We start from the raw sequence: 27,592 nt of genomic DNA, 5'->3' as shown, positions 1-27,592 counted from the left end.
GTCCAGAATCCAGCCATGCATCACAGCATAAACCCCCTGCTCACCAGGGGAGACTCGGTGACCCCAGTGCTGGCTGCAGGGAGGCAGCGGCTGGGATTCCAGCCTCAGCCTGGGCAAGGGGGCTGCTAGCGTGCCCATGTTGCTCTGACCAGCGCCAGACACCCAGTGCTCAGCTGTGCCATGGGTCACTTGGCAAACTACCCTGTGTGCTCAGTGCTGGGCATGTGCAGGGGGCACCGTGGGGTGGACCCTGGGCTTGACAGCCACTATTGCATGGGCACCCAGAGCAGCATCTCAGCAGCCTTGGGAGCTCTCTGGAACAAAGGAGAGGGGCGCTTGGCCCCGTCTCCCTGCAAACACTGAACAGGATGAGAGCGGGGAGGGATGCAGGAGGTAGGGGGGAAGCCCCCCAGGAGATGCCTGGCGTGGTTTGGTCCCAACGGGAAGGCTCCAGATGGTTTAGCATTGCCCACCTGTCGCACCCAGCCCGCCCTGCAGCACAGCTGTGTGGGGCTGCCACCAGGCTATCAGTGCCATTAATAATTCACCTGCTGTGAGCAGCCGGGCGCACTGCTAGCGATAAGGGCCCCGGATGCATTTACACAGCTGAGAACTGGCAGATAAGAAGGGGCTGCAGCCATCCTAAAAGCAGTCTGGAGGGTGGGAGCTGGATTCCCCTCTGTGGGCACAGGCAGGGCATTCAGTGCCCCCCTTGGAGCTCCCCAGCGCATGCCTGGGCTCGACAGGAGCTGCAGGAGGTGGCAAGGGCACAGACAGGCAGGGCAGAGCAGGACTCCAGGTCACAGCCAGCAGCAGGTCCCTGGCCTCCGCTTCCAGCCAGATGGATGGATCCCGAGTGCCCATGGGACCAGAGCAGCGACATGGGGTTGGGCACAGCCCTGTTTATTATTTCCATCTGTTCCACGAAGAAGGGGGCAGCCTTGGTGTCCACATGCGGCCTGCGGGTCCCTGCGCTCCATGCTCAGTCCTGTGGAGAGAGAGCAGGAGGGGGCGTGGGGCCCTGCCCTCCCCCAGACCCGGGGGACTGGGCAGCACACGGGACCTCAATGCACCTCCCCAAGGCTCCCATGCAGTGGCTGCTTGGGGAGCGAGCGTTTTTTCCGCAGGGGAAACCATTGGGAATCAAGAGCTGGATGCAGACCCCCGACCCCAAGTCAGCACAGACCCCACCAGGCCCTTCTACCCCGCCATGCCGGGGCCGGGGCTCAAATACAGTCCCCTCTCCTGGGGGGTGAATGAGTCCTCAGGCTGCGGCATGGACGGCCCTCGCCTCTACTGCGCTGTGAGGGTCATGCGGGAACATAGGAGTGAGAAGCCAGGGAAATGGGGACACTGAGATCCCCCTTGCCCCTGGGGGCCAGGTGGGGTGAGGAGGTGCTGTCTGTGCCAGCCAGAGGGTCCCCTCACCTTGTAGAGGTCCTCCTTGCCCTCCTCCTCTTCGTCTTCCTCCTGAAAAAGGACAGGGAGAGCGTCACAGCCCAGCTCCCAGGGACACAGAGACGCTCGCCCCTCTGCATGGCTTGTGCCTGAGGTGGGCCCCGAGGCACGGCGGCCTTGGCTGTGACGTGGGCTTCAGAGAGCGGAGCTGCTCCCAGACTCTAGTGCCCGTGGGGTGCCTGGGGGCACAGGCTGAGGGGTGTTAGTGAGGCTGGGACTGCCCTGCTGGGAGCAGAGGGGCTTTCTGCAGAGCAGCCCCAGCACCGCAGTCCTGCACCTGTGGCCCTGGGAAACCTGGTGGGGCCCATCCAGCCAGGTTGCAGCTGGCTCCCCTGGGCATCATTTTCAGGGGGGCAGAAGGACCCCACTACTCCAAGCTACCCCCCTGGAGAGGACAGGAGAGTACCACGTCGCTGGGGCTGATGGAGCATGATGGCTTTATACAGCTGGTCTCAGCTCCTGGGGGCATGGGTGGGCAGCACAGACCCCAGCCCATGCCAGTCAATCACCAGAGGAACCAGGGTAGAGGGGCATGGCCCTAAGAGAGGGTAAAGGGGGCCCAGCAGCCCGGTGCTACCTGGGTGGTGGGTCCCTTGGCGCTGCCCTGCTCCCTCCGCCGGCGCTCGGCGTCGATGATCTCAAAGAACTCCTTCTGCACCTGGGCCAGCAGCTCCTCGTGGTTCTCGGACGGCCCATCCTCCTTGGCCGCCTCCTCCTTGCCCTCCGACCTGGTGCGCTCCTTTAGCCGCATCTCGCGGTGCCGCGCCTCCAGGATCTTCTCCCGCTTTGTCTCGCGCTCGAACATCTGGGCGGCACAGAAGTGGGACTCAGATGCCCAGGCCCCGAGCAAGGGCACCCCAAGGTAGAGCGCCCCGGAGATCCAGGCATGCAGCCGTACACAGCCAGGGTGGCTTGGTGCCAGCTGTGCCCCCAAAGCCCCTCGCCATGGAGCTGTCTGCTTTGCATCAACATGGTTTGCAAATGGCTCAAAGGGGGCAACCGGGGTGCGTGGATGTGGCCTGGTATCCAGCAGGCTCCTACAGAAAAACCCTCCAAGGGTGGCATGGAGCCATAGCCCCACCCCAGCTGACTGTGCCCTGCCACATGCCAGGCACTCACGGCAGTGGCCAGGGTCTTCTCGTTCTTCTGCAGGGTGCAAAACCCCGAGGAAATCTCCAGCAGCGTGACGGTGCCCAGCTGGGAGCCGCAGCCGATGAAGCGCCCGTTGTCCTGCAGGCGCAGGCTGAAGAGGGGCTCGTCACAGACCTGGGGATGGGGGAGCTCACTGGCTAGATGCTCACACCAGGCCTGCCCGGCTCTTGGGGCAGCTGCCGTGCTGCCAGGAGCCGGCCCAGTCCCTATGTCTCATATGGAGACAAGTCCTGGCAGTGGATGTGTTTAAAGCACCAGCCCTGCACCCCCAGAGCTGTGTGCTTCCCTGAGGTGGTGGTGACGGGCGTGCGAGGGGCTGGGGGCCCTGCTTCCTCCTTGACTCGTGTGTCTCACCCAGGCAGGACAGAGTACGATAGCTTGGTGGGGAAGCTGCATGAAGGGGCTGTGGCCCACCTTGAGGCTGAGAGAGGGGTCATTTTGCTTGAACAAGAAGTCCCAGATATCCAGCGTCCCATCCATCTTGGTGGTGAAGAAGACAGCTGGGCGGATGGTGCTCCAGCACCCACTTGTTAGGTAGGACATGTGATACCTGCCAGCAGACCCGCCGCGGCTCAGGAGAGCGCTTCTGCGCCGTGCCCCCAGGGCTTGAGACCCCGGGCTGAAGGCACAACAGGCAGGAAGCCTTTGTGCTCACCAGGGTTGAGGCCAAGGGTGTCAAGAGGGGGGTTGCATGGGAGCAGCAAGGTGCCAGCAACACAATCTCGGGCTTTTAAAGCAGCCCTGGGTCTCAGAGGCCTTCGGGGCTGCTGGGCGCTGCAGGCTGCCTCTCATCACCAGACTATGAAGGGCAATGCTGAGGAAGTCTACAGGGGATACCTGGCTCCTGTGATGCCTGAAGGCACAGGGACCCTGTGCTTCTCCTTCCCTGCAGGGCTTGTAACCCCCCAGCAAGAGCACACGCCCCACCGCCTACTTGGTCCACATGATGGAGGATTCCCGGCTGTCCTCAGACCAGATGCGCGCGGTCCAGTCGCCGACGGTCAGGAAGTTCTTGGGGTAGAAGGGGTTCCGCGCCAGGGCGTAGACGGGGCCGTGGTGCCCGCTGTAGGTGCCGACGATCTTCTCGGGCGGTGTCTTGGCCTTGCGGTTGCAGGTGATCACCACACCTTGCTCCGTCCCCACCATGAACTTGGTTGGCTGTGGCGAGGGAGAGCGTGGAGGTTACGGGGCTGTTTGAGGGGCATGGGAGCAGCTCACGGAGGGTGGTTAGAAGCAGAGAGGCCCGTTCCCTTTTAGCTGCATGCAGGGCAGGCCTGGCACTGAGCAGCTTCTGCACGAGCTCTCCATACAAACTTCCTGCCCAGGCACCGGGAGGACAGAGCGCTGAGAGCTGGTGGGGGCCACGGGTGGCTGGCGAGAGGAAGTGTCTAGGGAGCAAACCAACCTCCGCTTTCTGGGGGCTGGGGATCAGCTGAGCTGGCCCAAAACAGCATCTCCCTGCCATGCTTCCAGGGCCTGAGAGCAAGGGTACATCAGCCTTGCCCTGCAGAGCTGTGCCCAGGAGCAGCACTGCACTCTGCCAGGGCTACTGCTACAGCCACTGGGCGGTGCCACACAAGCCTGCGCTCCCAGCCCTGCTTGGTTTTGCTGTGGGAGGGGTCCGTATTGCCCCCTTTGCAAGCTCTGCACATCGCAGACCTCCCAGGAGCCCTCAGAGTCTTCCCAGCCTTGCTCAGCTGGGAAACAAGAATCACACATCGTTATCATTACAGGTGGCTCAGAGACCCTCTGCCAGAGTGCATGGAAACAAATACATCCCCAGCTTGTTACCGTTGGGTCTTAAGTGCCAGGTCCTAGCAGGAAATTGCCTCTGTGTATATGTGTGTATAGACTGTGGCCCACTTCCTTTGAGATGCCCCGTGGGAGGGTCTGGGCATGCACTCATGGTGCAGCCTCCCATCCTGGCACCCTGGCTCAATCCAGGAAGCCCCTGCGTCTTAGCTCAGGCAGCAGTTTGAGGGCTACGGACACACACAGGAAACACCTTGGCTGCCTGCTGGACCTGCCTGGTGTCCTTCCCCTGTATTGGCCTGGCTACCATTCATGCCAGGCCCCAAAGGATCCCTCCACATGGTAACTCTTCCCCTTGGTCTCATACAAGTGCTCCAGGCCCCATTTGCCCTGGATGCTTGGATTTTCCCGAGGACAGCAGCTGCAGCGCTGCCAGCATGTGGGGAGAGGCACTCACCATGGTGGGCTCAAACTCCAGCGAGACGGCGCCCAGGGCGTTCTCCAGCAGGCCCTTCCGGCTGATATCCATCACCAGTGTCTCGGTGGGCTCAGTGAGCTTCCGGATGTCCCACCACAGGACCTGGCAGGGGTGGGAGACACCGGAGTGGGCACTCTTCTTACCTGGGATGTGGTGCACTTGCTGTGCAGGGTGCAGCTGAACTAGACCCATCACCAGGGGATCAGCTGGGACACAGGAAGACCCCTGCCCAGCCAGGCAGTCTGGCAGGGTATGCCAAGTGTCTGGCTCTGAGCCGAGTGCAGCCAGACTGCATGCCAGCCTGTCCCACCCTAGCTCCCCTAGCCCAAGACTGGCAGCGAGGTCATGTCAGGCGTGGTGACATCACGGTGCCGGCAACAGGTGGATGCCCCCAGCCAGCCTTTTACCTGCCCATCGGTGGAGGCAGAGAAGCAGTCGGTGCCCGTCTTGGACTGCAGCCAGATTGCGCCGTACACGGGGTCCCGGTGGCTGAACTCCACTGTGGACAGCTCCACGGGCTGCCCGCCTTTCCGCGTGTCCCAGTAGGCTGCAAAGGGATGGGGACTCTTGGGGCAGGCTCTGGAGGGCTACTGCTCTGTGGCTTGTAGCTCCCTGGAAGAAGCTAGTGAATGTCTCGCTCTTGTTTTGGCACCTCCGAGCTCCCGAGAGTCATGGTTCCCTGTCACGTTTCACCGTGGCGGCCTGGCTGCTACTTGTACCAGTGCCCTTCACAACTGAGACCAAGCAACCTGGGATGGGAAAGCTGCCACCCCTTTGTATCCCAGACCACCAGAGGCTGCAGAGCTCAACTGGAGCCTGCAGCGTCAGGGCAGGACACATTTGGGGCTGTCTTTGTTTCAGCAAAGACAAGGAAGCCAAGCTGATTCTCCCTGGACGCAGAAGCGAGTGCGAGCCCCCCCTGCTCATCTCTAATTAGGCAATTGGCTGTGATGGCTCTGGGTGCCTGCCAGAGCACAGGGAAGGACAAGCTGAAATCATCTCTTCCCTCCACTGTGGAGCACTGGCCTACAGTGCGTGTCCCAGCAGAGCTGGGCAACGAAACGTAGACCCCACTTCATTACAGCCAGAGGCTCGTGTGGCACAGTGAGTCAGGGAACCTGAACGGGAGTTGGCAGAGCAGGGCTTGCAAAATGGTCAGCCCCACAGAGCTGAAACCACCTGGCAAATGAAATGGCAGCAATTATCCCTGCTCTCTAGACACCGTCACACTTTCTACAGCGAGTAACAAAGGGAACACGACACGCCGGCTGCCATCTGATACACCCAGGTGTGCACAGGGCTGTGGCAGAGTGCTGGGTCTGTTTGCAAACCCAGGGGCAGCTCTGGCTATGTCCTGAGAGAAGAACGTTTTTTGGGGGCAATGGAAAACACAGGGCAGATTCAGCCCAGGCAGCATCTCCCAAAGACAAGGGAAGACGCTGGCTGACACAAGTGATGGTGACATGTGCTGGGGGCAGTCCCGTTTGTCCTGTCCATGTCACATGCACGCTCCACCGTGCTGAGCCCTGCTTTGCTCATGCGTGGGAGACATCAAGGGGTAGGTGCTGGGGGCTGAGTGGTGCTGGCACTGCTACAATGAGTGCCTGGTTGTGCATCTTGCCCGCCTTCTTACCGATCTGCCCATTGTAGCAGCCTCCGACCAGGATGTGTGAGTCCTTGGGGTTGTACTCCAGGCACACGAGTGGGGATGAGGGCTTGAGAACCAGGTCCGGTTTGTTGGGGCTTTCTACGGGGAAGAAAGAAAAAGAGAAGGTGACATCTGAATGAGGCCTGGGAGGGAAGCGAAGGCAGCAGCCAGCAATGATGAGGGGCAACATCTGCCCAGTTTCCAGCCCCAGAGTCTGTGCTACAACAGGCCAGGGGCCTGCATGCCCCACCTGCCCTAGTGTCATGCTACATTGCATCCAGCTCAAACCACTTGACATACCAAGCTGAAGTGCCCTGGCCTCAGAGATGTGCTTGAAAGGACATGTGTCAGCACAGCTCTGCTGCACTGAATGGTTGTTTTCTATGTCTGCCAACAGAGCTTTTCTATGCTGGGGACTCGGGGCTGCAAAGGTGAGTGGGCATGGAAAGAGGCAGCTCACTTCTGCAGGGCAAAGGCTGTGCCATGCTGCCAGAGGAGAGCATGGGATGGCAGCAAGAATGGTGTTAAGGTGGAAGTTCCTGCTGTCCCTGTCTCTCCTGCACTCTCCTGTTTTTCAGTCCTAAATACAACACACCTGGGAGAGTCCTCAGCTGCAAGAGCAGCCAGAGGAGAGCAACAGAAACAGTCAGAGCTCTCCAAAGCCCACAGAAAGGCTGGGAGAAGTGGAGAAGAGGGGGCTGGAGAACAGGTTGCAGCCTAAGCAGGCCTGCTGTGAGCCCACGCATGCAGCAGGCTCAAGATGCAACAAAGTGGAGTCAGGCTGGGAATGAGGAAGGACCTTGTAATGACAGGGGATTTGGTGCTTGAGCAGGGGGCCGTGAGGAACCAGCACCTCCGTTGCTGGAGGACTGAAAGGTGGGCTTGTGTCTGGGCTTGTTAGAGAGGCCTGTAACTGCCATAAGCAGGTGCAGGAGCAGCCCAGTGCTCCCAACCGAGGCCTTGCAGTGCTTCCAAACACCCAGCAGATAAACCCCTTGGACAGCCCAAGGCGTTTGAAGGTTGCAGCCAGGCTCAGCGGGAAAGCTCCATGTGCCGCTGGCAGGAGCTATGTCTGGGGATGCCCACGCTGGGATTTCACTGCTTCTTCTCTGCTCTTGGCTCCATTTCCCCCTTTGTCTCCTGCTCTCTGACTCAAGCAGGACACGTGCTGCTCTTCAGGAGCATGGGGAGGGTGAACTGTCATCTGCTGGAGGATGCCAGGGGCGAGTGCTGCCAGCTGTGCCCTCCTTACCCAGGTCCCAGATGTAGGAGTCGAGGCTCATGTTTGTGGCGCTCTGCTGGAACTCCAGGCAGGAGTAAGCCACGGCCAGTTTCTTGCCGGCATCAGGGTGCCACGAGAGGTGGGTGGCCGTCCTCTTGATGCTATTGGGGTCCCTTTGTGGGAGGAACACAAAGACGGTGACTTGTTAATGGCTCTGCCGTGCCTGGGGCTGCAGCGGCTCTCCCACAGGAAGCACCAGGAGCCCAAAATACACCAGACTGGAAACCCAGGAGGACCGGTTGCAGGAAAGAAACCCCCTCTGGGCTGGGCTGAATGGGGGAAGGGCTGATGAGCTAATCAGTCCTTCCAGTTACACATTTCAAAGAATCCGATTACGTTACTGAAGCAGCCCTGACATTTCCCATCCTCCTGCCCTACTAATGGAAAAGGAGCCCTCAGAGGCATGAGGAATGAATGATACCATATTTTCTCACATACAAAGCACCTCCAAACACCAGCTGAGGGAAACTGGAGGATAAATAGATGCAAGAGCTATGGTAAGAGCCATTTCTGCCACCACCCAGAGGGAGAAAAGCAATGAGCTCTGCTCCCTAGCTGCTGACACTCTGTTACAAGGAATAATCTTGTTCCCCACTTCACGCTGCCTTTCAAAAGCAAGGTGCAGGGCATATTCTGGGGTGTGCTGTATGCAAAAAGCGACTGTCTCACAATGCACCGAGCCCCAGTGTGTGGGAGCACTGTGAGAAGCCCCCAGCCGCTGTTACCTGAAGACGTTGATGGTTTTGGCTGAGGGCGGCTCGTCTTCCACCTCTGAAAGCTGCTCCTCCTCGAAGTACTCCTCGTAGATGTTGATGGCATTGTTCTGCTTGATGCAGTGCTCCATCAGCTGCGAGGGAAGTGACAGAAAGCGGCTGCGAGATGGCACCCGGGAAGGCTCCGGAGAGCGGGACGGGACTGGGGAGAGGGGGCCGGGGCCTTACACTGCCCAGGTGGATGATGGTGTTGATGTAGTTCTCGTCCTTCTCCACCTTCTTGCGGAAGCGAATGGTCTGCTCCATCTCCAGCGCGTTCACGTCCTTGGGCCAGCCGCCCTCTACATGGTTCACGCCCCGCGCTTCCATCTCGAACCGCTCCGTGTTCACCTGAAGTGTCACATGGACAAAGAGACACGGGTCAAAGGCTGGGGTCTTCCAGAACCGCTCTGGGACTAAACCCGGTGGGTCTGGTGGTTACTTCATTGACGATCCCAGGCCCTGCACAGTTTCCAGGGGATGCCTGGTGACCCTCACTCTGCAGAGACACACTCCCCTTAGCAATCCCAGCAGCTGTGCCATTGCAAACTGGCCCAGCTGGCCCTAGCCAGTGTGGATCCAGGGGGGATGTAGTGGTGCCATCACCTCGCCTTGGTTCCTGCTCCATCCAGAGCTTAAAACAACCCGGCCAGCAGCTGCAGTGGCATTTCTATGCAGGCGAGGTGTCACTTGACTTCATGGCTCACAATCATCTGCCTGACCCCTTTTAACCTCTTCTTTCCATGGGTGTGAATGACCCTCTCTCCTTTCTTAATGGTCTTCACACTCCATTAATCAAGCTACTCTTTCTTCTGCCATTTGGCTGTCTGCTGGCTGCTCCCAGTAACACAGCTCCTCTCTCACAGCCCTGCAGACTGCTCTTAACTCTAGCTAAAATATTAACTTTCAGAAAAGTGCAGCGGGTGGCTTTCATAAAACTGTGGAAATAGCTTTCAGGGAAGCAGTGAAGATGCTCAAGAAGGCTTGGTCTTGTTTTATGGAGCTGGAAGATGAACACTTCATGTGAAGGACTGTGCGACTCAAGAAACAACATCTTTTGGGTATTTTTTGCCTTGCGCATTGTGTTTTTAAATACAGGTGTAGAATGATGTAGAAAATGTCCGTGCCTTCTGAGCAAGTTAGATTTGTTTTTGGTTCAATCGTACATTGCATAATACAGCTCTAAGCCCTGAGCCTATTGGTAAAGCATCTAGTTTCTTTTCACCTGGAAAAAAAGCAAGTGCTGTGGTCTGTGTGAGGATGCACGGCACCATTTGCACCCCTTTATCCAAACCCCAGCTCCGACCCACCTCGTGCTCGGACATGTTACTGGTGCATTGCACGCTCATGTCCACAGGGTCCCTCTCGATGAAGTTGGCGGCCAGGCTGGGGTCCGGCAGGATGTCCACGTTGGTCTCAGCCGGCCGGTCCGAGAAGTTGCAGGGGCGCCCGAACTCGCTGCGCTTCTTCACGTACACGTAGACGATCTCCATGGCGCCTGGGGGCAGGGGAGAAAGAGGCACTTTGGGGTTTCTGCTCCTGCAGGATTTCACTGCACCTGTGCGGACGCCGCCCGCCTGAGCCCATCGCTCCGGTGTTGGCAGGGATGAGCGCACATCAGCCGGAGAATGAGGCAACCGGGCATGGATGGCTCACGGGGCTTTCCTACCTCTGCAAACTGCCCTGCCCAAACCTCTGGCCTCGCAGAGCGACGCCTCTCCGTGCCTCTCCCACTGGTCTCACGCTCCAGCCGCCAGCACGGATGCAGTGACCCCAGTGTGAAGCTGGGACAGCTTCATGATAAGGCTCCTGACACTTCTCGTCCTGGTATCCCAACCCCTGGGGCCCAGCGTGACGGTTCCCAGTTTGGGCGGCCACAGCGTGCGAGCAGGAGCAGCCCGGGGGTGGGATGCACTGAGCCGTCCAGCACCACGGCGAAGTCCCGGGCCTTCCCAGGGCGGGGCTGTCTCGGCACGGGTGGGCGAGAGGCGGAGGCTGGGCTGTCCTGGCCCTGTCCCAGAGCCCAGTGCCACCCGGCTCGCCGGAGCCCGTGCCCGGCCCTGCGCAGGGGCGTGGGACCCAGGAGTCCGGGCAGCGCCCAGCACGGCAGCGATGCGGACCCCGGGCGCCCGGGGCTGCACGCACAGGGTGCAAGGGACGCAGGCGCCCGGGGGGCGGCCCCCCTTACCCTGGGGGGGAGGGGCAGCCCCGCGTCCAGCCGCCGGGAGCCGCGTCCACTCGTTGCCCAGCAACCGCCCGGGACCGGTCACGTGACCGCCGCGCCTCTTCCGCCGCCGCCTGGGCGGGCCGGGGCAGGGCGGCCCCTGGCGGCCGGGCGGGGCAGCGCTGCGGGCCTCGGGGCACTGCCGGCTCCTCGCGCCTGGCTGCAGCGGGCAGGATCAGGCCCGCCGCGGGGGTGCTTCGGGCAGCCCTGACCCCGAGCCGGACGCAGAGCGTGCACAGCGACCCAGGCGTGCACGCGCGTGCCCTGTGCACCCCGGCCGGGGCCCTGCCCGCAGCGTCTCCGGAGCCCAGGCACCCCGCGCGCCGTTGCGGTGGCAGCCAGCGGCTCTGCGCCGCGCCGGGGAGCCCGTCTCGTCCCGCCGCCTGCTCCTTGCAAACACAGGACACGCCGTTAAAAGGAAAACCCCCGGTGGAAAACGCGGCTCGGCCGCAGGCGGGTATTAATGATTGATTGCAGCGCGGAGTGACCCGCCTGCCGGCGCTGCCAGCGGGGCTAAGCGGCCCGTTCACTATCAGAACGGCTACGATCTCCCTTCGACCTATTTCCAGACGCCGCCGCGGCGCGGGGCGAAGGCACACGCAGGCCGCGCGCGGGGGGGCGCGGGACACACAACACCGGCCTCTTCCCGGACCCTGGCAGCTCCAGCTGCCAACCCCTAGCTCCGGCCGGGGCGGAGGTGGCACCCGCCCCTGGAGCCTCCGTCTAGCTGAAACTTCCTGGCCAGAGCAATGCCCCCAGCCCCTTGCATTTTATGCAACAGAAAAAGCTCCTGCCCCTCGCACGTGGACACTTGCCAACGCAGCCCATTCGCACAAGGGCGCCTGTGCAGGGTGCGCCCGGGCTGGAAGGTGCCGGATGGGACCTCCTCTTGGCCCCTGCTGGAGATGGGAAATCCACTGGCGGGGGACGCACGGCTGGAAGCTGCAGGGAGAGAGGAGCAGGGGTGGAAAATGCTGGTCCCATTCCCTCTCCTGCTCCAGAGCAAGGCAGGGCCTGGGCAAGACAGACCTACGGGGCCAGCACGAGATGGACCTTCGGTGCCAGGTCTCAGAGCTGCAAAGCAGCAGCACTTCAAGAAGGATCAGACGCACGTCCTACCCCCATCGTTCCTACAGGCTTTTCGAGCTCTGGCCAAGGAGGCGATTCTTGCTTCAGGCCCTTGGTGAAGATGTGGGCAGTTTCCTTTGGACGCGGGCATTGGGGGGCCTCGTCCCGTCTTTCAGGGCATCTAGTGCCAGCTCCTGCCCAGCAGTCTGGGGGCTGAGGCCACATGGCCAACCTCCACTGTCCCTGCCCAAGGAGCTGGTGCTCTCTTCCTTTCCAAGGCAAACACAGGTGTTTCCTCCCCAGGACCCTTTCCTCCCACCAGCCACACTTCAAGCATGTGCGCCGCGGAGCAGGGACACAGCAGGCCTCGACACCCTGCAACACGCTGCCAGCTGCATCTTGGGCGCGCCGCCGCTTACCCCACATCTTGCAGCCACAATAAAAAAAGCCAGCGCCTTGGCCATTCGCAAATCCAAACAGCTTTGCTAGTAATTGCAGGCACTGAAGGCAATTGTGACCTTAAAAACCCAAGCACCAGCATCCCTTGCTTTATTGGGCAAGCCAATTAAAAATAATAAGAAAGCGATTAGCATGGCAGCACGCAGACAGACTCTGAACAGGATCTGAACTGGGGCTGAGTGTTGGGGGGCTGGCCGGGGTGTTTCCCATCTCAAGCACGTGAAAATACCTTGTGCATCCATTGCACAGACCGTTTGCACAGACCATCCATTGCACAGACTGCTTGCATGGACTGTTTGCACAGACCATCCACTGCATGGACCGCTTGTGCCAGGGGGTGGCACTGCTCTGTAAACTGAACAGGCACGCCTGCATCCTGCTCCCTGCACAGATCCTCGTTCCCAGAGCCACCTAATGAGAGGAAAGCTGGAAAAAGTAGTGTGGAAAGGTCTCCAAGATCTGTTTACACTCTGCTTTTTGTGCTCCCTGCAGGTGTTTTGGAAAACCTCTCTGCTAGCTGGACAGTTTGCAAAAGCCAATTTTCAGGTGCACGCCCTGCTGGCAGGAAGCCGGCTCTGAGGCCAGGCCTGCTGAACCATAGCTGCCTTGCAGAGCCCAGGTGCCACGGGGATATTGAAATAATCCCCCTCCTTATTTGTGAGCAGTTCTCGAAATCTGGGCCATGCAGTCACAAAGGGGACATGGTAGCAAGTGACCTTTGGAGCCTTAAGAGGGATCAAATCCCGAGAGCAGGGTTGGCATGGTATGCTCTGACAGGCCCTAAACATGCAGCCCAGGCCCTTTCCAGCAAGCCATGGCTTCAGCCGGGGGTAAAAACCACACAAGAGCAACAGGAGGTGGAGATTTAATACAAGTGTTTATTGTCTTCATCCCAGAGGGTACATACAAATCAGACGGGGCTCCCACGCCTTTGCGATGGGGCTCCGGATGAGGTTAGTCCACATGCATTAAAAACATCTCTGCTATCAGCATCGTTACACTGGAACATTAAAAGCAAAAAAAAAAGAAAACAAACCCCCCCAAAAAACCCAACCCCGGGGTAATTGTCCCGCCCGGCTCCTAACTCTAGTGGCATTGAACAGGGACGTACAAACGACGCTATTGTACAAGATATGTACAAGTGCTTTAAAAGCCACGGTGAGTCCCGGCTGTCAAGTAATAAAACCTTCCCGTGGTGCCTGGGAAAGGAGCCTGCCTGGTTTTAGCACTGTTAGCCCAACACGAGGGTCTGAAGAGCGGGGGGAGGGCAGGGGTCTCCTAACATGGGCCTTGCCAGGCAGACCAAAGCCAGGTCTGGCTCCGGCTCCGCATGGTCTCTGTTTTTTTGTGCTTGGGTACCAGGAGCCCTTGCCCCCCGCTTGGGCCCAGGAGGTGGCTGCAGGAGATTTTGGGAGCAGACTGGAGTTCAACCCAGCTCCTGTTGTGCTGTGAAGGGAGCTACAAGGAGAGCCAAGCTCAGCCCGGGCCGTAGGAAAATCACTTCTTTGGGTCCCAATCCACCCCCGTGCCAGGGCTGGTGAGGAGCCTCCCCCACCCTGCCGAGGAGCAGAAGCCAGCAAAGGAGGAACCGAGGCTTTCTCTTGGAAGGGAGACACCCGAGGCCTTGAAATCTTTGCTAGCTGCAGCTCCGCTGCAAGCCTGCCCCTGTTCACAGCTCCCCTGCGCCGGGGCTGCCGTCTCCTGTAGCCCTCCGTGGGTAGCACTGTGCACCTAGCCAGGTCTCGGAGAAGTAGCCCGTCTCTGAAGCAGCACCAGCTTGCTCATCTCCCCCTCCTTTCCACCGCAGCCGAGAGCCAGGTCACAGTGATATCCGAGTAGCTGCCATCCCCTGCTATTGCTGGCAGGAGAAAAGTGCCTGGCTGCATGCCGTCTCCCCCACCCAAACCCCTCTCAGGGGTTGAATGCAGCTTTTCCCTAGATCTAACGCTCCAGGCAGCTCTTTGCAACAAAAATAAGTGCTAAAAAACCCACCCAACAATCCCAAGAGTTATCCACCAGCTAACAGCCTCATGTAAAACACGCGCAACTAAAAACCTTCTAAAAAGGCCAAAGACATGTGCCATTTGTGCCTGTTCTTTGGATAGGAGTTAAAACCACCAAGGGAAGAAGGGAATCAATGCAAGCGAAAAAGAAAAGATGAAATAAACGTAGTCCGCAGCCTCTGTAATACCTGAGACCATCCCAGCTGGGGCTGGCGATTTCGCGGCTTATTCCACTGGCAAAAGGACTGCAAGGAAGGGGTGGTCGTATGCATGGGACCTACGGACACAGGATCATGAGAGTCCAGCTGCGGGGGCTCCGGGATGGAGCCAGGGTCACTAGTGGTTGGTACCGTGTTGCTACAGTGGCTGTGACGTGGACAGTGTGCCGGTCTGGTCATTCGTACTGCGCTGGCAGCAGGGAGGAAGACTGCTGAAGGCCCCGTGGACCGGAGAGAGCCCCATCCAGCACCAGAAGGAAGCATGGAGGAACCAAGGGCAAAGCTGCATCCATCCTCCAGCTTGCAGCAATGCCCACGACAGCGCAAGGAGGGCAGGGGGCTGCATCCATGTGTCGGCTGCCGCCTCACCTCGCTCTGGGGAGGGGGTGTGGATCAGGCCCAGGGCAGGAGGGAAGTCTGGGCTGGAGATGGAGGTTGCGGGGTATCCCGTGTGCGCTTCAGAGAGGAAGACTGAGCAGAGGCAGGAGTGATCTTCCCAGGAGCCGTCTGCCGGGACCATCCTGGGCGCTTCCGTCCCTGCTCTTGGCCATGGAGAGGTGTCGCCGTGTCCCCAGCCGCCATGACCGGAACGCCACCCGCGTTTCTCCTCCCGCAGCACCGCTGGGGGGCCGGGCGCTACGCCGGGAACTCGGGGGTGTAACGCCGGGCATGGTCGTCGTTGACGGAGAGGTACGTGGCACGCATGCTGGGGGAGTACTGCAGGGAAGGAGAGACACGCTCGTTAGGCGCGTGCTCGAGAGTGGAGATGCCCACCCGCCAGCCTAGTCACTCCATGGGAGCGTGTCTCAGTGCTGAGCCCCTCGGAAGTTACTCCCCTCCCAGCCAAACACCACGCCGGAGAGGAACTGGATCCTACGTGTGCACCTGCGGCCTCGCCTCGCAGGTCTATTCCGCCTGCGGCAAGACTTGCATGCTGCAAATCCTTCCCATTAGGGAACGCAGCTTCTCCTTCCCTTCATTAAGCCACAACAACCCCCTCACCCAAGGCTCAAGCCCCCCAACGGTCTCCAAGCAATTATAGCAGCTGCTTCCCAGGGCATCGGATCCTCCCAAGCTCCAGCCTCGGCAGGGAAATGAAGGAAAAATCAGCATTTAAACCTTTCGCTCTGCAGCACGTTCAGCTGCCCAGAGACGGGACCTTCAAATCCTTTGGGAGCCAAAGAGCTCCATCAGCCTCTTCCTCTCGTCACAGTCAGTCCTGTCCTAGCTGCACTTCTAGACACCCAATGCACGAGGGGTCTGGCATCTCTTTCCCCCACCCCAGATGGGAGTCAGACGCCAGGGCTGGGGCAGAGACGCAGCATCCCTGCTCCAGGGCCCTTTCATTTGATGGCTTCGTGGTTTTGCTCCAAGTAAAGCAAAAGGAATCACGCGCAGGCAGCCAGGGACAGCGGGGAGGACAGGTGTCGGGGGACCAGACTCCAAACAAACAGGAAAAGAGGAAAACAAACCACCTCTCCCCCCAAGAGGACTTACACTCAACAGGCAACTTAGCTCCGCAATCATCGATGCAAGAAACAAAGCAAACGTTAGCAGGCAGCGGGCGTGCAGAGGACGTCATGCAGGCATGCAGGGGGCATTGGTGAGAATGAAACACGGTCAAAGCAAGCATCTCGGAAGAGCCACAAACCCCCAAAGTAAGCGAGGCCACGTGGCCACTGTGCCCCAGAGGTTTGGATGCCCTGGCCCCTTCCCAGAAGCACCTGGGTTAGCCAGAAAGCGTATTAACCCACTTGACAGGCACAGGCTAGGCCTTTTCAATGGTGGCACCTCTCGACCTGGTCGAATGCAGCCACCGGTGTCTCGGCATGACTTGCTGAAGGTGGGAGCTGGGGCTAAGGGACCTACTCTGTCCTGAGCCTCCTCTCTCAGGCCTGGAGCCTGTGTGATCCAGACCCAGTTGCAGACGGGCTGGGAGGCCCGGAGGGGCTGTGTCCCACCAGTGTCCCAGGACAGGCGAGGCGGGGACAGGAGCTGCTCCTGAGCCACCGGCACCAGCTCTGGCCTCCGACAGAGCAGAAGCTTCCCAAGAAGGTCCCATCACAAGAAGGACTTGGCCTCGGAGGCCCACCGTACCGTCGGGGGAGGAGAGCCCCTGCCGATCAGTGGGACGTTCTCGTAGCGTGGGTTCCCGCCAAAGAGGGCTGCCTGGTTCCTGTGGGAAGATGGGAAAGGGGCATGTGAGGCCAGCAGCAATGAGTCCAGCCTGCCTCCCTCCAGGATCAGGGCCCTTGGAGGCCAAGCTGGGTCCAGATGCTGCAGGTGTCACTAGGCATCGATCCTGAGCTGGGGCCAGGCACGGATTCTGGCAGCAGGGCACAGCCTTACATGTACTCGGAGACGGGGGCGTTGGAGATGGTCTGGGCAGGCGGGTGCAGGCTGGTCTGGCTGCCCAGGCTGCTGCTATAGCTACAGAAGCTGCGGAGCTGCCCACGGGCGGGGTGGTGGGTAGCGATGCGGCGGGCCTGTGGGTTGAAGGGGTCCTCCTCATCGATGTCATCATAGTCCCGGTCCCTGCAAGGGAACAGGGGAAAGGGCTGTCAGATCCAGACCTACACCCAGACAGCGGGGTACGAGCCCCAGGACCACGGCTGGTGCAGGGCTGTGGAAACTGGCCCTCACCCCATCTCACTGGGCATGTGGGGCTGGGCTAGATATCGGGAGTATGGGGATCTACTTTCCCTGTTGTTTCCAGGTGCCTGGCACCACTGGCTTCTTCGTGGTGACTTGGAGGTTAAGAGCAGTTACATGGCAGAGCAGAGCACTTGCTGTGCCATGTCTGCAGGCACCCATCCTCCTAGGCCGGACCTGGCCAGCCTGGCCACAGGACTCACCTGCTAGTGAAGTGCTTCCATGCTCGTGGAGTGGCACAGATGATGGTGGAGAAGGACATGGCGGCCAGGAGGGAGAAAAGGGCCAGGTAGAGCAAGCCCTCAATCCCGTCATAGCAGATGCCCATCAGTGCATCCAGGTAGTCCTGCAGCCAGGAGAGACCGCGCCAGCTTATGCACCAGCTGGAGGCATCACCCCCCGCCCAGCAAGGCACTCGGGCAGCTCCTCACCTTGTGCAAGCCCCGGCAGTCCAGCATGGCTGTCAGCTGATGCAGGCTAGTCTCGGAAGAGTTCAGCAGCTGCTGGATTCCCAGCAGCTCTTTCTGCAGCAGAGAGTGGGGGTCAGGGCAGAGGCTCGGCGGTAACCGCTCACAGCTGGCAGCAATACAGGGCTCTGCAGCTGTTCCAGCCACAGGTGCAGGATTCGACCCACATCCGTGTCCCACCCCCCCCCCGTGCCCCAGGTGGCCCCAGCGCAGCTGCATTTCCACCTGCGTGTGCAACCCCGTGCCTTGCCTTACCTTGGCAGTGGGGAAAATGGGCACAGCGAACTGTAGCAACCCCTGCACCTGGATCTGCATGGTGGTGAGTGAGCGCTGGTAGATGGTCAGAGCCTGCAAGTGAAGCCCAGACAGCTCTGTTCCCACTCACTGCCTCTCCAGGCAGGGAAGACCCCCTAGCCCCAGTCCCCAGGCTGTGTCACCCCCTCCACCCACAGGCAATGCACTCTTGCCCTTCTCCCAGGGCCCGGAGGGGGCTCTTTCCTGCCCAGCCTGCGGGACGCCAGCATGGGGGGAGGCTGTACCTGCTGGAAGGGGTTGCTGAGGCTCTGGCTGCAGTACAGGTAGTAGTGGACCACTTCTGCAAGGCAAAGACAGGTCAGAGACCCTCCACCCTGCCCCATGCAGCCAGTGCTCCCAGCCCCCACAGCTGGGCCATGGCTCCCTGCAGAGTCTGCTGGGCTCATGCAGCCACGGGGGCGAGTGCAAGCAGCCCAGCCCTGACACCAAGCGAGCACGACAGCCCCAGAACAGGGGACACAGTCAAGAAGCCCGTATGGAGGGGACCGGCAGCATCTCCAGCACAGCTTGGACAACGGAGTGGAAGGGGCAGGTCTGGCTCCCCCACAGAGGGCAGAGCTCCACCCTATCTAGCCATGAGACCCATGGCCATGCTGCTGCAATGGCACCGGCTGCACAGGGGCCATATGGACACACTCCCGATGTGACGCAGGTGGTGCCCTACCTGCACTCAGCTCGCTCTGTGTCTGGTTCATGATGAACTGGTCTGGGGCCACGCAGAAGTCACTGGTGCCCTGCAAAGGCCGGACAGTGCAGGCTCAGAGTAGAGCCAGGTGCTGGCGGGGAGCTCAGTCTGGGAGCAGGGGCACAGCTGAGGAAGGGCAGGTGAGGGGCAGAGGGAGGCCGGGTGGCTGCAGTGGGCATGCATGCAGGCTCTGAGACCTGCCCTGCTCTCCAGGGACCCAAGGGCCAGGGCAGGAGGGTGAAGCCAAGGGACAGGCCCCCATTCTCTGCTGCTGCCGCACTCCAGAGCTGGCAGTAAGCAGGGAGCCCCTGCTCTCCATGGACAGACCGACAGCGGCTGCATCCCCACTCACTTACCACGGCTGCAGAGGTGTCCACAGCCATGGAGGCCCAGCTGAGAACGAGTGTCATGAGCCCGCAGCACAGCATCCTAGGGTGAAATCCTTGGGGCTGAGACCTGCTGCTGCCCAGGGCACCAGACAGGGCTACCCCTGGGGGTCCCAACCCTCTGCTCATCGCCAGCTCTGAGGTCCAAGACCACCCCTGGGGCACGTGGGTCCCCCTGCCAAGCAGGTCAAGCACAGCAGGCAACCACGGCACCAGGCTTCATCCGCCTTCCCTCCCCCAGAGCCCCTGGTCAGCCCCATGGGGGATGGCACATCTCCCAAAGCATCACCACGGGCGTTGGTGCAAATCAGCTGTCTGTGCGCCCCAGCAAAGCCCCCTAGCCCAGAGGCAATAGCTGCCCTGGGCAGGGGGGGTGCCAGTCCCACCCCGCTGGCAGGAAGGTGCAAGCTGCCTGGGCAGAGGTGCACCGGGCAGAGCCCACGCCTCGTCCAGGCAGGCGGTACTCACGCTGTCAGCAGGCAGCGGGAGCGCTTGGCAAGCCCCAGGCAGGCCAGGAGGCAGATGATCAGGTCCAGGATGAAGAGCAAAAGGTAGGACAGCCACCTGCACAGAGACAGGGAGGATGTAGCCATGAGCCCCTGCGCTCAGCCAGTCACAAGCAGCTCACGGCTGCCCCAGCCCTGCTCACCGGTAGTACTCCACGAAGCTGATCTGGCCGGCGGTTGCAGAGAGGTCGTGGCTCACGCCCTGCCAGACGGGCAGCCCCGAGAGCTGCAGCACGATGTTGCCAGCCATCTGCTGCATGAACTTCAGTGTCTGCAGGTAGTCGCCCCGGGGGGTGAAGATCTCCCGCAGGAGAGCCAGGTGCTGCTCCAGCCCCACCTTCATGTGCAGCGTGGTCCCGGAGATCTGCCGAGACTGGGCATGAGCCACTAGCCTTGCAACGCCCAGCAACTTTGCAGCCCTACGCCATCTCACGCTACGAGCTCCAGGCATCCATCCCCGGCTGGACTCTGCAGCACCCAGGGGAATGATGCCTCTGGCAGTCCCATGGCTACCAAGCTGCTCATGGCAGAGGCTGCACTCACCCCAGAGGAGAAAGCCAGCAGGCCCCAGGGTCAAGGAGCACCTTGAGGCGGCAGCATGTCCCCAACAGATGGAGGGAGAGAGGCAATGCCGTCATGCTCTGGCAACACGCCTCCAACGGGCTCCGGAGAAGGGAGGGGGCTGCAGCCACCCACAGCCTGTGAGCTGAGACTTGCGCAGCAGGCAGCACCAGGGCAGTGCCATGCCCACCTGGGACAGGCATCTGCATTGCACGGGCTACTGCTGCTCTGTGCCAAGAGGGTGACGAAGCACCCAGTGCCCGGACCGGCCCCCAAGGGCATGGGCATCACAGCGAGCTGTTGTCCGGCCCAGCCGTGTGGGCAGCGGAGGAAATGCCTGTCCGGGCACATCACCAGGCTCCTTGCAGAGCCGGGCACTGTCCAGCGTGGGGGCTGCCATGCACCAGACCCATCCCTCTGCAGAGATGCCGCTTCCGGCGGAGGCTGCCCGGAAAGAGCCCACGGCCTGGGGGCGGGGGCTGCAGCTCTTCCCCGGCAGGCGGCACAAAGGCCCGTTCTGTGCTCCGCGGCTGACAGCCCCAGAGAGGCCGGCTGGCCAGCGGTGCCGCCAGGCACGAGGCTTGAGATCAAGGCATGCCCCTGCCCTGTCCTGGCAGGCCCCAATCTTCCAAGGCAATGGGCCCCTGTGATGGTGGGGGGCTCTCACCAGTGAGTCGATGCCAGACAGCGTGTGGTTGGCATTATCCAGGGCATAGAGCAGCTGGGAGACGCCATCGTTGGTCTCGCTGTTCCCGTAGAAGCCGATGCCGATGGCAGCGCTGCGGGCAAGAGAAACACTGTGGTTTGGCCAGGCTTGCCCCTGGGAGACCCCTCCCCTGCCAGCCGCCAGCCCCTTGCCCAGTCCTGCCTTGGCACACTGGTTTCCCCATGGGCACCAGCCCCAGAGCCATCCTCTCTCCAGGTCCTGGGGTCCCCGCTGCCCAGCTCAGGACTAGACCAGGCAGATGCAGCAGCCAGGAGCAGAGCTGGGCACGGTGCCCAGGAGCCCTGGCTTGGTCTCTGCTGGGGGCATGCGGCTTCCAGCTGTGCCAGGGTTTGGGGGAGCTCTTGCAGCACCCCTGCAACAGCTGGGGCTGAGAGCAGCCGGGAGCCAGATGCCTGCAGTGTGCGATGCCCGTGAGCGCTGGGGGCTGAGGCTGCTAGGCTGGCAAAGCAGATTACGAGGATCGCAGCAGCGCAGCTCCCGATTAAACCTGCTCCGTGCTTAATCCCCTGGTGGTGGGGGAACGAGCTGGACTCTGCCCGGTCCCCCCTCCAGCCCCCGTGTCACCCCAGCTGGGGGGCTCCAGACCTCTGTGCTGCCTGGTTTGTGGGATGGGGCCGTCTCAAAAACGCCCCCCCTCCCAGACGCCTGGGTTCCAGCCCAGCTCTGCCACTGATGCACTGGGCGACCTCCTGCCAGGCCCTTTGCCTCCCGAGCTCCACCTCTCCCCTGGGTGGTGTCAGTGCCTGGAGACCCCGGATCAGGGTGCTGTGGGGGGGCAGGGTGCTCCCCTCCTGGGGCCCCTGGTTCCCCCTGCAGTCACAGGGCCCAGCCAGACACCCCCACAGCCAGGAGATCATGCCCACTAGGTGGTGGGTTCAGATCCTGGTACCGGCAATGGCAGCTTCGGTTCTGCAACCGGTGCTGTCTGGTCCAGGACCCTAGGCCTGGCACAGCTGCACAGGCACCCCCCAGGCTGGCACCCCCAACCTGGAATCCGCCCACATGTGCAGTGACTACACGTGACCTCCGGTGCCTGGCTGCAGGACACGGCGCTGCCCATGACCCCGGAGGGTCCTAGGCCCGCGCCAGGGGCAGGGACTCCCTCCAGGCCCCTGCACTGGGGCAGGATTGCAGCTGCAGTTGCTGATGAGCAGCAGAGCCCGGGAAGTCACGTGCGGCCGTGTGGGGAGGGGGGCAGTCATGGGAAGAGCACGCCGGGCTAATCGGAGGCCTTCGCCTCCTCATTATGGCATATTTATGACCGGACACTGAGCAGTCTGTCTCGGCCGCAGGAGACGCGCTCTAGCCTGCCTGCACCACGCCAAGGCCATTAGCAGCCCCTGGGGTCCCCCCCGCCCCCTCGAGCAGCTGTGTGGGGATGGACGACTGCCCTGCATCTGGCTATGAGGGCTTGGGCTAACACCAGCTGCTTGGGGGAGACATGCAGACGGCACTGGCTCCGGCACCTCCCCTGCAAGGAGGGGGCCCTGCCCAGCCCCCGAGCCCTACAGCAGACGGGTGCTGGGAGCTCAGGGCTGCACCGGGGTCCTGGCTGGGAGCTCCCTTCCCCACCTCCCAAGCATGGGCCCCACCGAGGCAAACAGAGGGGCACGTCTCCCAGCAGGACCATGGCCCTACTGCCCAGAGCACACCATCCCCCCAGCTGGCAGTGCCAGCACAGTGGGATGCCCCGGACGGAGCAAGACCCTGGAGCATAGCCTGGCCCCTCTCTGTGGCGTGGGGACCCTCATCCAGGGCTCCTGGGCAGCCAGCTATGCAGTGCTGCAGCCACCATCTGCTCCAGGGCCTGGGATTAGGAATTCCAGCTCCCCAATGCCCAAATTAGCCGTGCCCGGGGGGGCAAACTTGTGGAGTAGGGGGGCTGAGGATGCAGGAGGGAAGGGGGAAGGGCCCGGCGGCTCCCAAGATCGCTCCCTCCAAAGGCGATTGCTGCCTAAGCTGCCAGAGCACCAGATCTCATCGCTGCAGTTCACATGTGCGGTGGCCTGGTCACAAATCCTGCTTACAGGGCCCAGCAAGGCCTGGCTTGGGCTGGCCGCCTCCACCAAATCCTGGCCTGGCTCTGCTCCTCTACCCTGGAAAAGACACTTCAGCCTGTCTCTGCCAGGAGCTCACAGCCCCACATCCCAGGTGGACACGGAGAGGGCGAGGGAGCGACCTAGGTTGTAGGGCAGGGCTGGGGTAGGCAGCAACGAACCCAGGTGTCTGAGCCACGCCAGCACCGCGTGCACCAGCCACGGGCCTGTTGCAACAGTGCAGGACAAAGGTGCCAGCCCCAGGCTTTGCTCCTGGCTTGCAGCAAAGGGTCCGAGGGGCTGCAACTGCTTCAGGGCACAGGAGCCCTTTGGCCCCACCATCACCCTGTTTGCTGAGCCAGGAGCTGTCAGCTTCCAGGCTGATAAAGCAACCAGGATGGCTCCCCGGGCAGATCCCAGGCCCCTTGGACCATGCAGCTTGCACTTGCTTCATATCTACACAGGCTCCTAGGGCAGCAGGGCTAGAAGTGGAGGTCACATCTAGTCCAACCCTCTGCCCGAGGCAGGGTCAGCCCTGTCCAAACCATCCCAGACAAACCCATTTCATTTCTACCTAGGAGAACTTTTGCAATCTCTGCTCCCCCGCCATGCCTGATGAAGGGCAAGTGTGCCCGAAAGCTTGTACATAACTAAAAGAATGTGTTTGCAAATATCTAGTTGGTCTAAGAAAAGATATCACCTCTTCCATGTTCTGATTCCTTTTGTCCAAGCCAGTGGTTCTCAACCACTTTAGACTCAAGATGCCCCTCGGAAAACGTGAGCTCTTAATTTTCCTTCGTTTTTTGACGATAGGAGATGACTACAGCGATTCTTCCATGCAAAGACCTCGGGAAGACCACAACCAGTCGGTGCGTTCCTACCACTACGGGCTCCTGTTTGAAACCTCCGGGTTTGTCTTGTGAATCGTGCTGGCACTGTCCTGTGGTACCCCTAAGGATCTCAAAGCTCCTGGTTGAGAATCACTGGTCTAAGCTCACAGGACATCTACACAGTCAAGCCTGGCACGACCGCGTGGCAGAACACCCAAACCTAACGCAGGCGAAGCAGGGGACCGGGTCCTGCTGCCGCACGGGTGGTCAAGACGCGCCATAGAGATCCGAGGCAGGGGGCCGTGCCCCCACAGAAGACCAAAGCAATTCCTCTGTAGCAAAGGAGCCTGCCAGCCCACGACTGTCACGAGGTGGGTGACAGTTGTGAAACCTCTGGGTGCACAAGTGCAGGTGCATGCATACAAAGCAGTGCCGTCCTGAGCCACACGCTGCCCCCTTGAAGCAGGTCAACCCCCACATCCACCCAGCTCCCACGCCCCGGTCTAGGCCAGGCACTCACCAGCAGATGAGGCCGGCGATGACGGCAGTCCAAGTGACGCAGCAGGAGCTGGGTTGCTTGGTCTCGGTGCCCTCGCCCCTCTTGCAGCAGCACAGGCAGATCAGGTAGATGGTGAGGAAGAGGAGGTTGAGGCCGAGGCAGATGGCTGCCACCAGGCCCAGGAACAGCAGCGACTGCGCGGGAAGAGAGGCCCGAGTCAGTGCCGAGGCGTGGGCTGGGACTGCAGCGATCTGGGCTCCCGGGGGCAAGCCCTTGGCTGCAGACCCCAAAACGGTGGGGCCTGGCAGGGCTACATGCAGCCCAGCGCCCCCCTCTCCATCCGTGCCAGGGCAGGAGGACCAGGGGGCCCCGCACCCGGAGCAGGCAGGGGCAGGGGGCTCCGAGCAGAGATGACGTGGAGCCCAGGATGGGACGAGCCCCAGGCCACCCACTGCTGGGAGGGGATCCTAGGGAGCCCGGGGCCACTGCAGGGCCCCAGCCAGCTGCAGGGAGGACACTGATTTGCGTCTACAACAACAGGGCCCCTCTATTCCCCAGTGACCTTTGCAGCACGGCGTGCCCCCGTGAAGCGAGTGCGGTGAGAGCCCTGGGCGCTGGGCGCTGGGCACTGTGACCGAGCCGGGCAGGACCAGCGGGTACGAGGCTCCTGCACCCCCCCCGCTCTGCCGCAGCTCTCGCGCTGCAAAGGGGTCTCATCCGAGCCCCGGGTGCCCCAGGAGCACCTGGCTCAGCAACGCCTCGGTCCTGCGGGCTGGGAGCCTGACTGCCTGCTGAGGGTGAGTCAGAGGGCCGGCTCCTTCCCAACGGCTGCTTGCACTACCCATTGCCAGGGTCAATCCCAGCCTTTATTGCCCTGCCGGGGACAGGAGAGCGCTGACTGCGCAGTACCAAAGGGCGAGAGGAGGAGATCAACCGAACCCGGTGCACCTCGCCCCTGGCCCCGGCAGCAGGGCTCTGAGGGGGAAGCCGGCCCCTGCCCCACTGCAATAAAGCCCCCTTTGTCCCCACAGCCTCAGGCCCCGCGCTCCCCTCTCCCACCGTGGCGCCAGCCCGGGTGCCCCCATGTGATGGGACTCACGCCCCGGTCACGAGGGGCAGCTGCCGGCAAGCGGGGTCTCCCCAGGCGGCGTGGGTGGGGGTGCGAAAGTGAAGCCCCAGCGGGCAGCGGCCCAGCACGTGTGCAAGGAGGAAACCCCGGGGTTCGGCTGCCCATCCCAAGCCCTGGGCAGGACCTGCCTGGCCTCGGCAGCTGGCAGGGCAGAGAGGGGGCAAGTCGGGCTGTGGCTAACGTGGAGACAGGCTCGTTAGCGCCTCCAGGACCCCCCTCCCTGGGAGCTCAGACAGCCCGGGAGCCATGGCGGGGAGGGCCAGGACCTCTGCCCGGGGTACAGACGTGGATGGGGCGAGGGCCGGACGGGCTCCTGCTGCTGGGGGGCACCGGGGGAGAGCGGAGGGGCCCTAAGGACACACCAGGCCCCAGGTCATCCCGCTCCCTCTGCTTCCAGTTGCTCTGTGCCAGCCCAGAGGCGGCTGCATTTCAGCGGGGCTGTGGCACAGGTGGGGGAAGGAGCTGCCAGGGAAGTGGGGGCACCACCGGGCTCCCGGCCCCAGCAGAGATGATCAACACCCCCGCGCAGGAAGCTTTTTGTGGCCAATTGTTTCCTTCCTCCCAGCCTCAGCAGGCAACGCCGAAGGCAGATAAAAGCCGAATGAGCTGACCCCAAGCCGGTGCCACGGGCACCGCACCGGGCAGGGCACGGGGCCGGAGAGCCCGCTCGAAGGAAGGATCCTGCCTACGGCTGCCAGCGGGCTCTGCATCCCCCAGGCTCCCGGGGTGCAGGGCACCAAGCAGGGCGGGGCTGGGGGGGATCGTGTCCCCGCAAGGGCCGCTCTCCCGTGAGCCCACCGCCACCCCGTCCGCCAGCGCCGGGCGGGGCGGGCCGCGGAGCCGCGGGAAGTGGCGAGGGGCAGGACGTTACCCCACAGCAACGGCTCCGCTCGACCGGCCGGCCCGGGCCCCGCGAGCTCCGCTCCCGCGCGACGCAGGCCCGGGCGCTCGCCGGGCGGGGGAGGGGCCCACCTGCTGGTAGTCGGGGTCCCGCGGGCGGAAGGCGGCGGGCACGGGCTGCAGGCGCAGGCTCAGGTGCGGGAAGCCGTGCAGCCAGGCCGCCCACCACGGCGACACGTACTCGGCGCGCCCGCCCGGCATCGCTCGGCCCGCCGCTGCCGCCGCCGCCGCCGCCGCTCCCTCAGCTCCCCTCAGCCGCGCCGGCCCCGCCCCTCCGCGGCGCCGGCCCCGCCCCGCCCCGCCCTCGTGGCCCCGCGGGGGCCGCTGCATCCCCGCGGGCTCTCGCGGCCCGGCCTGCGGGCTGCCCGCCCCCGGGCCGGGTGCAGTGCCTCCGTCGCGAGGCGCAGGCGGGGGTGCAGGCCTGGCAGGCGGGCCACGACTCCCGGACCCCCCCGAGCCGCCGTGCAACCGGGAGAAAGCGCCCCCGCCCCCCGCGCCACAGCGCCGTGCAGCCGCGGTTAACCCGGAGACCGAGCCCCCCCGGCGCGTCCCGCCACGGCCTCGGCGGAGCCAGACCCGCTGCCTGCTGGCTTTCCGCACGCGGCTCGCAGCCGTCCTTCGCCGCCCAGCCGGGCCCGTCAAGCTCAGGGCCCGCCGGCGGCTGCCGTGAGAGGCTGCTTCTTTCCCCGCCCCGGCGCCTTCTGTCTTCAGGCTGGCGCGGGGCGCGAGACGTGATCTGGGAGCCCCTCCGTCGTCCCAGCGGCGTGCAAGCTGGTAGCAGACAGGGCCTGCTTCTGCACCGTGTGCCGGCCAGCTAGAAAGGGGTGAACCCCGGGAAGGCCAGCCTGTCCTCGGGAACACAGAGGACTGCAGGGAGAGGCAGGCCAGGCGGTCCCCGAAGCTGAGTCTGTGGCGGAAGATCCAGGGGCTGAGCCTGGGAGCAGGGAGACCTGCATTTACAGCCCTGCTCTACCACTGGTGCTCTGTGTGGCCCTGGGCAAGTCACTCAGCCTGGCCAGGCAGGTAGCACGGAGACGCACCTGGAGGCCGCAAGGCCAGATAAGCACTCCCGGGGCCACGACAACCCCGAGCTGGGACACGGACCTTGTGGGGCAGGAGGAAGCGAGAGTCAGGCTGCTCCGATCTTCTGCGGGCTGCTGCTACCGTGACTAACAGGCATGTGTGGGAAAGAGGAAGTGTGCTGGGTTTGCTTTCAATGCTGGGGGTGGAGACCCTCACACACTCCCTCACCCCACTTTTTTAACCCCACATGCTGCCTTGCAGCAAGGAGCAAGTGGGGTTAAAAAGGAGGAAAGAGGCATTTCCAGCCCCTTTCTGGCTGCATGGTCCCTTGGGGCAGGGCGTCCGTGAGCCAAGCGGTGCTGGTGTCTGGCCTCCCAACCCT

At 62.3% G+C, this 27,592-nt stretch overlaps 2 protein-coding genes across 5 annotated transcripts; both read right to left on the bottom strand.

The window, feature by feature from the left end:
- Positions 1–850: 850 nt before the first annotated feature.
- On the bottom strand, positions 851–12,463 carry DNAI2 (dynein axonemal intermediate chain 2). 3 transcript variants are annotated; one of them, XM_090061763.1, is made up of 14 exons: positions 10,711–12,457; positions 9,833–10,020; positions 8,712–8,873; positions 8,496–8,617; positions 7,741–7,883; positions 6,474–6,587; positions 5,248–5,387; positions 4,820–4,942; positions 3,545–3,768; positions 3,025–3,160; positions 2,578–2,724; positions 2,036–2,263; positions 1,429–1,470; positions 851–988 (listed from the first exon to the last, which is right to left on the bottom strand). In XM_090061763.1, the coding sequence occupies exons 2-14, from the start codon at positions 10,013–10,015 to the stop codon at positions 983–985; spliced, it is 1,770 nt and encodes a 589-aa protein (XP_089917889.1). In that variant the 5' UTR covers positions 10,016–10,020; positions 10,711–12,457; the 3' UTR covers positions 851–982. The 3 variants fall into 3 exon arrangements, with proteins under 3 accessions (XP_089917889.1, XP_089917890.1, XP_089917891.1); XM_090061764.1 differs by lacking the exon at positions 10,711–12,457 and adding an exon at positions 10,192–10,678; XM_090061765.1 differs by lacking the exon at positions 2,578–2,724 and having other exon boundaries at positions 10,711–12,463.
- A 951-nt stretch (positions 12,464–13,414) lies between these two features.
- Positions 13,415–26,610, bottom strand: TTYH2 (tweety family member 2). Of its 2 annotated transcripts, XM_090061766.1 has the most exons (14): positions 26,260–26,610; positions 24,180–24,352; positions 20,734–20,845; positions 19,649–19,869; positions 19,468–19,563; positions 18,970–19,042; positions 18,593–18,662; positions 18,153–18,208; positions 17,869–17,961; positions 17,578–17,670; positions 17,350–17,492; positions 16,844–17,029; positions 16,592–16,670; positions 13,415–15,211 (listed from the first exon to the last, which is right to left on the bottom strand). In XM_090061766.1, the coding sequence occupies exons 1-14, from the start codon at positions 26,515–26,517 to the stop codon at positions 15,131–15,133; spliced, it is 1,734 nt and encodes a 577-aa protein (XP_089917892.1). In that variant the 5' UTR covers positions 26,518–26,610; the 3' UTR covers positions 13,415–15,130. The 2 variants fall into 2 exon arrangements, with proteins under 2 accessions (XP_089917892.1, XP_089917893.1); XM_090061767.1 differs by lacking the exons at positions 19,649–19,869; positions 26,260–26,610 and having other exon boundaries at positions 24,180–24,320.
- Between the last annotated feature and the right edge of the window lie 982 nt (positions 26,611–27,592).

Source organism: Crocodylus siamensis, chromosome 8 (genome assembly GCF_052110815.1).
Source record: "Crocodylus siamensis isolate JL-2025a chromosome 8, ASM5211081v1, whole genome shotgun sequence".
Lineage (NCBI taxonomy): Eukaryota > Metazoa > Chordata > Crocodylia > Crocodylidae > Crocodylus > Crocodylus siamensis.
This window is presented reverse-complemented; position numbering and strand designations above follow the sequence as displayed.